The 9066-nt window shown below is 48.1% G+C and overlaps 1 protein-coding gene across 1 annotated transcript; it reads right to left on the bottom strand.

The window, feature by feature from the left end:
- Nucleotides 1-1557: 1557 nt before the first annotated feature.
- Nucleotides 1558-7022, bottom strand: LOC139317168 (folate receptor alpha-like). The gene is made up of 5 exons (XM_070944127.1): nucleotides 6976-7022; nucleotides 4740-4875; nucleotides 3147-3335; nucleotides 2537-2672; nucleotides 1558-2027 (listed from the first exon to the last, which is right to left on the bottom strand). The coding sequence occupies exons 1-5, from the start codon at nucleotides 6981-6983 to the stop codon at nucleotides 1756-1758; spliced, it is 741 nt and encodes a 246-aa protein (XP_070800228.1). The 5' UTR covers nucleotides 6984-7022; the 3' UTR covers nucleotides 1558-1755.
- Between the last annotated feature and the right edge of the window lie 2044 nt (nucleotides 7023-9066).

A 9066-nucleotide genomic window follows, 5' to 3' on the forward strand; every position in this document is an offset into this window, starting at 1 on the left:
TCTGGTCCCTTTCAACTCTATCATTCATGACTGGCTTGGGAATTCTAGTCCACACATCTTAAAATTGCCAAGGTTGGACGTCCCTGCCTACATAGTTCAAGATTTGAGGGGGGGTTCCATGAATTGATGCACCCACTCCAAGGCTCAGAGAGTGTCTTACAGCCCCCTCCCATTATTGAGTGCCAAGAGGGGGGAAGGGCTGTAGCCCCCACCCTTGTGACCTTGGGCCCTCCTGAAATTTTTGGGTTTGATCCCTATTTTGCCGCTTGCAGAGGGGAAAGCTTGTGGGGGAGAAAGTTTCCACCAAAATGCACAAGAGACACCTCACCCCCCACTGTGTGGGTAGAGAAACTGCCCCCTATCTGAAAAACAGCACCTCCCACCCCAATGCCCCTCTCCCCTCGTTATTGCCACCAGCAATAGGCCGATATGAGCAGCCAGCGCCCCCTGCTGGCCACCAGGGAAACCTCAGAGGGGCAAGGAAAGAGCAGAAGCTGGTTTGAAGCAGGAGAACCAGCATCTGGATAGGCCTGTTTAGCCTCTCTTGCCCAGGTTTTGTGGCTAAACCTCCTGTGGTTTCTTTGGTTTTTGGCTTGGTGCGGCGTATGAATTCAACCTTGCCATCAAGGCTTGTTCAGGGGACTGTGATGAACTGCAGTCATAGGGTGTTATAAAACTGCATTTGTGTTTGCATGCAGGCCCCGTTGGCACCAGGGAAGCCACTGCTTTTACAAATCAAAATATTGTGGGGAGGGGGGTTTATGGTTTTTTTTGAGAAGGATTTCTTTGGGGACCAGAACTTCTGCCAAATCTCCCATTTTGTGAAGCTTGAGAGACAAGCTTGCTTCTCCTGGGATATTAAACCAGGGTTTCTCAACTTTCTCACACGTGGATGCCCACTCCCAGAATTCTCCAGCTAACCATGAATAAGAGGGTTGGAAGGGACCAAAAGCATCACTTAAATGCAGTGTTTCTTAACCCTGACCACTTTTAAGATGGGTGGACTTCAGCTCCCAGAATTCCCCAGCCAGCCATGGGAATTCTGGGAGTTGAAGTCCACCCATCTTAAAAGTGGTCAGGGTTGAGCAACACTGGATCAAACCCAAGTCTGCCCACCATTCAATCCAGCTCTAAGCCTGTGGGAGATCCACCAAAATGCCAGCCTGGAGATGCCAGCTCCATGTTCCCCCCAGCTGCCCAACCAAAACAGCCTTGGAGGACAGTGCCCAGCCTCTGGAGGTGGGACTTGTCCACTGCAGTGCAGGAACTGGGCACATCCCCACCGCTGCACCCTGTTAACCACACTGTCCAGGTGGCATCCAGTTGTCTTGGGTGTGGAAGGCAACGGCATGACAACTGCAAGCAAGCAATGGGGCTTTTGGTGCTCCAGAAAATAATGTGCGAAGGACTCAGATGTTGGTCCAACGTCTAAGGTGAGATTGGTGGAGTCAACTTCTGGCTGAGTGCTACTCCTCACCTGAACAGGTAAGGGACAAAAAATCCCAGAAACAATCACCACTACTGGCTGTAGAAGACTTAATATTTATTCTTGCACCTCTGTATGTGGCATTCTTGTGGTCAACATCACGGTCAGCTTCCCATCCAAAGGAGAGCAGGAGATCACAAGAACCTCCTGCAGACACTCTTGGGTGAGAGGTCCTGATGAACAGGGGACTCCAAAGCCCCATAGATTCCTGTTTCCCCTCCTTGCTGATGTTAGTCAAAGTTCTGGGGAGCCAAGGGTCCCTGCCAACCTCAGAGCAGGCCCAGGAGGGCTGAACAGAGCAACAGAGTCAGGGCTGAGTGGAAGGCCAAGGTCTCTCCCGACGACTCATAATACTTGGCCACTGCTTCGTTGGGGTTGCCATTGACAGGATCAAACCACATCTGGATGCAGCGCCCGCTTCCCCGGGAGAAGGTGGTATGTTTGTAAGAGTTGCTCCAGATCTTCTCGCACAAATCTTGGGGCGTAGGGAACACCCTCTTCATCTTCTGACACATCGAGCCCAGCGGACAGTGGTTGATTCCTGGGATGAAAAGAAGGAAGAAGAGTTTAGGGACCTCCAAGATCCCTTTTAAGTCTGTTATTCAGTGGAACAATTTTTGCCTCCGGAAGTTGTGGGTGCTCCATCACTGGAGGCTTTCAGGAAGAGGTTGGGCAGCCAACCTCTTTGGAATTGGAATGATACAGGGTGAAGAGGTCTAACCTCAGGAACTGTAAGCCTTGTGGACTTCAACTCCTTGCTGGCTGGGGAATTCTGAGAGTCGAAGTCCACAAGGCCCACTTCCACTTTGTGGGCAGAACAAACTCTTTCCACAGGATCTCTACTCCTCCATAAACCCCACCAGGTCTTTGAAATTTAGTGGCACCATTGTGTCCTCCGAGCGGAGGTCTCTGCCTTATTCCAGAGCAGCCTTTCCTACGTCAACGTCGGGGAAGTGGCTCAGCCCAGCTAGGTGGCCCCTGATCCCCGTTCTCGGGGCCCCTGGCAATGAGGGGGGGAAGGAGCAACAACAGACTCTGGAGCCTCCTGACCTGTGGTCCAGTTCCAGCCTTTGTGCCAGTTCTCTTTGCAGGTCAAGTCATCCTGGCAATCCTCCCACCAGCCCTCGCAGTCTTCCAGGCACAGTGGCACATTCAGGATTCTCTCCTTCCGCCAGCTCTGGTCCACCTGTGGGCAGAGGAGAATATCAGTAGTTCAGGATCCTTGATGCTCTCTGAGCCGGGTTGTTTTCTTGCAGACATTTCATGACCCATCTAGGGAACATCATCAGTGCTAATCTGATGAGGTTTCATTACCCAAACTAGCGCTGCTGATGTTACCTAGTTTGGGTCATGAAAACCACCCAGCTCAGAGAGCCCCAAGGCCCCCTCCACACCTGTGAGCAGAAAGAAAAGATGGGTAGGGGTCTACTTCCACTTCCAGCTCCTCCAATTGTCTGGTGTGATGGCTCCCTAAAACCGGTTCCATCCTGGCTCTCCTAGATCCGTTGGGACCATCTGCCCCCATAGATCTTCAGGGGGTCTCCAACTGCCACCAACTTGGGTGTTGAGGAACCCAAGGCACCAACCTCCCTGACTCCACCCTCACAGTTCTCTGACTGGGTCTGGGGGCATCAAGGCCAAGACCAGCCTGGCTGCCCACCTTCTGAATCCAAGGGCCCAGGTTGGGGGAGCATTCATAGAGACAGGTGTCCTGGATGAAGTGCTTCTTGCATTTGTCCGACATGGCCCCACAGTGGTTCCAGTTGAAATTGTACAGGTAGGAGGCATCTTGGTGGGCCGCTTGGGTGGTGTTGAGCGTGCAGCAGGCGTTGTCTTTCCAGGGCGAGCACTGCGGGTGGAGAGAAGCAGAGAGAGAGGGGCTGGTTTGAGCTGAGGAGGGTCTGGTGGCCTCTTTGGAATGGGGCATCTTCTCCCGAGAAGTTCTCAGGTTCCCAACTAGCAGCATTCCCAGCCCACCTAGGTTTCCCTCTGAAAGTTGAGGTGACTCGGGGAGGTGGGATTGGTGGACATCTACAACGGGGGCTCTACGGCTCTTGCTGAAGGTTTCTATAGAACAAGAACTGCAAGTCCTCAAAGGAAGGTCCTTTAAGGCATGGTGGGAACCTCCAAACATTTTCTATCTGTTAAGGTACTTAAGATATCCTTAAATAGTTCTCAAAAATTGTTCCTCAACCTGTGGACATCCCAAAGATGCTTTTTCCAAGAGGCAACTGGACATCCTTGGTTTTTTTCCATGAAAAGGTTTCATTTCTCATCCAAGAAGCTTCTTCAGTTCTGGAGAACTTCTTGAGCAAGAAGGGAAACGTTTTCAAGGAGAAAAACCAAGGACGTCCAGTTGCCTTTTGGAAAAAGCACTTTTGGGACACCCATGACTGAGAATGATTGACAGTCTCCCTAAACGTGTGAACAATGAAGTTCATTCTTCCTCAAACTCTCCTATCATCTCAAGAGGTGAAAGCATCTATAGGCCAGCCCTCTGTTTAGTGTAGGATCTGCCAAAGCAGGGGGTGGGGTGGGGGGAAAGACCCCCAGGCTGCCCCTTCATGAGTCCACCTGTTCCTCTGGTTGACTGCAGCTGATCCCGAGAGCTGGCAGTCCACCTGAGACCCAGTAGGAGAAGATCAGGAGGAGGAAGAGGAGAATGAGATGACTTCTGTCCAAAATACAGGATACAGGTAGTCCTCAACTTACAACAGTTCATTTACTGATCATTGGAAGTTACAACGGCACTGAAATAAGTGACTTATGACCGTTTTTCACACATACGACCATTGCAGCATCCCTATGGTCATGGGATCAAAATTCGGATGCTTGGCAACTGAGTCATATCTATGACAGTCACAGTGTCCCAGGGTCATGACCTTCTGACAGACAAAGTCAATGGAGAAACCAGATTCACTTAACAACCATGTCACTAACTTAACTTCACAAACGTGGCGAGAAAGATCGTAAAATTGGAGCAAAACTCACTTAACAAATGTCTCACTCAGCAACATCCATTTTGGGCCCAATCGTGGTCATAAGTTGAGGACTACCTGTATATGAGCTGGAGAAACCTCTCTGGGTCAGCCCTGGATTTCTCAATCTGACTCACAACAACCATTCCAACAGATAGGTTGGGGGTCCCAGACCAGACAGTTCAAAAACCCCTTTCCAGCCTCACTTCCGAAGACCCTCAGAAACCTGACTGTGGTCAGGGGTCCCAGTGGCCCTTCTGCCCTGGCTTTCCTACCTGTTCATGCAGCTTATCCTCTGGGCCCGGTTTGGTTTTCTGGTGCTTGGCATCCATGCAGACATTCAGCATAGACTCCTGGGCAGCTGCCATCGCCAGGATCAACAGCAGCACCTGCCCCATGGTACACATCACTCTGCGGGGGGGGGGAGAGAGTGAGTTAGAGAAGAGGGGAGCCTGCTGGGGGTGGGAGGATTCCCTGACCCACACATTCCCTGCATCCAGTTTGGGTCACCACGATATAAAAAAGATGTTGAGACTCTAGAAAGAGTGCAGAGAAGAGCAACCAGGATGATGAGGGGACTGGAGGCTAAAACATAGGATGAACGGTTGCAGGAACTGGGCCTGGCTAGTCTAGAGAAGAGAAGGACCAGGGGAGACAGGATAGCATCTTCCAATATTTGAGGGGCTGCCACAGAGGAGGAAGGGGGTCCAGCTATTTTCCACAGCACCCAAAGGCAGGACAAGAAGCAATGGATGGGAACTCATCAAGCAATCTAGAATTAAGGACAGTGAGAACATTAACCAGTGGAACAGACGTTGCCTCCAGAAGTTGTCGGTGCTCCATCAATAGAGGTTTTCAAGAAGAAACTGGACAATTACTTGTCTGGAATGGTCTAGGACTCTAGGGTCTCCTGCTTGAGCAGGGAGTTGGACTAGATGACCTCCAAGGTCCCCGCCTGCCAACTCATTCTGTTAGGTCTAGGCACCAAATGTCTAAAATCCCAATCATTTGAAGTCCTTCGAAATTATAGATGGAGAGCAGGTGGTGATTTTGTAAGGTCAACCTCCTTCCCCAGTTTGGTGGAGTTGGGTTTTGAGGTCCCACCCGGAAGTTACTGGCTGAACCCATCCTCTTTTTGGGGTGCAACAGGCTGAAAAACTCAGAATATCTACCATGGAAAACTGTTCAACCTGACTTTCATTTCAAGGCCAAAGAAGAGGCTTTAAGTGACTTTATCATATCACAAAACTATTATCTATTAATTATTAAGAGAGGTGGGTGGTTTCTAAATATGATATATAACTATAAATGAAATATCCAGTTCTTTTTAAAAATCTGTAAATCTACCAACAAGGCACTGGGAATGGAAAAAAAAAACCAGTAATCCCTCCCCACCCCCAAACTACAATAATAGGAGCAATTTAAAAAAAAAAATAAGCATACACAAAGCATATTGCAAACCAAACATTAAATCTGAAACTCTACCCAAAAAATATTTGCATATGTCGAGTTGAAGACTCTCAACGGAAATTTTAAAATGGAAAGCAAATATTAGTCAAAGAACTACAGGAATTTCCAGTAATTGGGGGTGGGGGTGGGGGGGGTTCTTAAATCCCATTTCTTCTTTAGAATATAAAAGGAAAACCAGGACCGAAATGCAAGTTGCCTTAACCCATGATTTATTTAACCATGTTGCATTAAGCCATAATGCATTTAACCTGGTTTCCTGAACTAACCATAATTGGCAGTTTTGAGAGAGAAAAGCTGAGCAGATACACCTGCACTCAGGGCTTCCTTTCAGCAATGCTTTGGCCTGCTAGGGAAGACAGATAGGACCCTCCCCCTCTATTATTTGGTGGGCAACAGGTTGGGGAATCAATTCCTTGGCTTACACCACCATAAAATTGGGTTTTCTCCTTCCCACGCAAGGATGATTACTCAAGATAATGGAGATTGGGAGATTAGGAAAAGCTACCCATCCTCCCTAGAAGACTCGGGGAGATGGGAAGGGGGTTTATTTATTTCCATCCCACTCTTTTTGTGTTTATAAATAACTGAAGGCAGTAAACATATCCAACACACTTTCCTCCTCCTCCTTCCCTGTAACAACCACCCTGAGAGGTGGGTTGAGCTGAGAAATTGAGAAAGACCTAGTGGCCCAAAGTCGCCCAGCTGGCTTTCACGTCTAAAGCAGGACTTGAACTCACAGCCTCCCACTTTCAAGCCTGGTGCCTTAACCATAGACCAAACTGGGTCTCTGAAGCACTAACCAACACCAGTTGATAAGAGGCTTAATCTAGAACTTGGCCACTTCATGAGGGGTGGGCTTCAACTCCCAGAAACTCCCAGCCAGCCAGCCTGCCTGCCAACCCCAGACCCCCCCCCCATATACCACAGCAATCTCTCAAAAAAGTAGAGCCCCCAAGGCTGTTCCAGGTAAAGCCAGACCCAGACCCAGACCCCATGGCTGATGGAGAAACCGCTGCTTCTCACCCCTCAGGTGCACCATACCTGCACATGGCAGCTTCTGGTCAGCAGCCCCGCCTTCTGGCTTTAATAGTGGAGGCTGGCCGGTTGCAGGTGGAGCCCCTTTCCTCCTCTGGGAGGGCCAGCACAGGTGAAGAAGCGCTGGCTGCAGAGCAAAGGCTTGGCTGGGAGGAAGGGAGCTGCAGCTGCCTCTTAAAGCAGAGAGATCGGTCCAAAGATCAGGAGATCACTCCTTGGGCGATGATTGGACAAGGAGACAGTCTCACATCTTGGACTTTTTCCTTTGCCCAGCTCAGGGGGTTGTAAGGGAGGCAGGACTCCTCTCTGAGATGCTGGGGGGGGGGCAGCTCTTCCCCACAACCCTCTCAGGTAGTCAATCCCTCTGGTGGGAATTGTAGTCCAGCAGACGTGGGTGTCACTAAAGGGGGAAGGGGGAAGAGGAAAGGGGAGAGGCTCCTTGGTAATCCTTCCTGACCTAAAACTGCAGGAGTTTTTTTCTCAGAGGAGCCCTGTGTGTGGGGAGGGGGTCATGTGAGGTGAACCCCCAGCAAAGGATTCATACAAAGGGCTTGGCCGCCTCCTTTTTAACCCCAGTTTCCTTTTTGTTTCCTTTTCCTTTTCCTCTTTATCATGTTGTGCAAACAAAAATGCTTCTTGGCCAAATTAAAAAAAAAAAAAGTTAATTCAGCAGGAACTGCTAACTAATTCAGTTTGTAAGACAAAATTCAGTTTGTTTGGTGTATAAGCTAAGTGTTGAATTCACCCAGTCGGAGTGCTTTGAAAACCACTGCTTGTGGTTAAGCGTGTTTTGATAATCCAGCCAACCATGGTTTATTCATTAAACCAGGATTAAACTGGGATATGATAAATTTCAACCTTACTCTGGAAAGCTTCTTGCTGAGAAATATTTAGGGCCAGAGAAATAAGAAAGCCCACTTTATTCAATGTGTGTGTTTTGAGAGGTGTGAAAACTTTGACTGATTAAAGATATGATGGATGACAGGTCAATAGATGTGGACATCATCTATCCCCATAGGATGTTTCCCAAAGAGCATAATTTGGAATGTAGTGGGAAGTAAGTGGTAAAGGAGAGAGGAAGGAAAGAAGGAAGGAAGGAAAGAAGGAAGGAAAGAAAGAGAAAGAAAAAAAGAAAGAAAGAAAAGGGGAGAACGAGGAAGGAATAGAAAAGGAGGGAGGAAGGGAGAGGGAAGAAGAGAAAGCAAGGAGGGAGGGAGGACAAAGGAAGGAAAGGAAACAGATAAGAGGAGGGAAGGAAGGAAACCAAGGAAAAGAGGCAGGATAAATAATCTGAATGAAAAGATCTGATTGTCTGGCAAGACGTATAAGGAAGTAAAGGTGTAGCTTTAATTACAGACAAAAGTAAATTCTATATCAGAAAAAATAAGTTGAGGTCATTTAGTTTTTTCGAAGTGTGTATTAAAATGGAAATCCATAAATGGGTATCAGTTGCAGTTTAAACGTTAGCTCTCCTGTAAATAGAAATAAGAAGTAGAATCAGAAGTGAATTCTGAGAAAAATTGTGTGATACCCAGTGAATACCGTTCAGAAGATAAATAAATTGGAGAAACAGACCTTATGCTACCCCTCTGCCCTGCATGCCACCTGCCAACCCAGTCAGTCCCTGACCTGCCAGCGAACCTAAAGACAATAAAAGAACACAACAACTTTTCTGCTGATTCTGACATCTAGACAGAGAATGACGAAGTGTGTCATTGATAAGAAATTGGCAAACTCCAGCAACTTAATTAGATCCTAGAAAAGTCCCTTCCAGATACGACAATTCCTCAGACTCGGAAAATATTTCCTTCCCTGTTCAAACCATTCATCTGGAGGTCACCATCCTTGACTCAAAAAAGCTGACAGTTGCATATAATCCTTTAGGGCAGAAAGTTATATTTCCACTCTACTGAACCTGCAGTGTTCTCTGGTAATTCCTAGATAAAGGGCTAAATTCAAGCCCACTTGGATGGACCTCTCTATAAAAATTAGCAGTCCTTTATGACCCATTTTGATCACTGGCTGTCAAATAAACTTCACCTGTCGCGCGACAGTTTCCACAATTCTTGGAGGAAACATCCTATCTAGATCCGTTCC

The sequence above is a fragment of the Pituophis catenifer genome, unplaced genomic scaffold, assembly GCF_029215685.1.
Source record: "Pituophis catenifer annectens isolate HBS135680 unplaced genomic scaffold, rPitCat1.0.hap2 SCAF_4, whole genome shotgun sequence".
Taxonomy (NCBI): Eukaryota; Metazoa; Chordata; class Lepidosauria; order Squamata; family Colubridae; genus Pituophis; species Pituophis catenifer.

Coding starts and splice junctions, on each gene's coding strand:
- LOC139317168 (XM_070944127.1), bottom strand. Junction 2,673..3,146: donor TGGGCCCTTGGATTCAGAAG/GTGGGCAGCCAG, acceptor CTCTGCCCACAG/GTGGACCAGAGCTGGCGGAA. Junction 2,028..2,536: donor AGGCTGGAACTGGACCACAG/GTCAGGAGGCTC, acceptor TTTTCATCCCAG/GAATCAACCACTGTCCGCTG.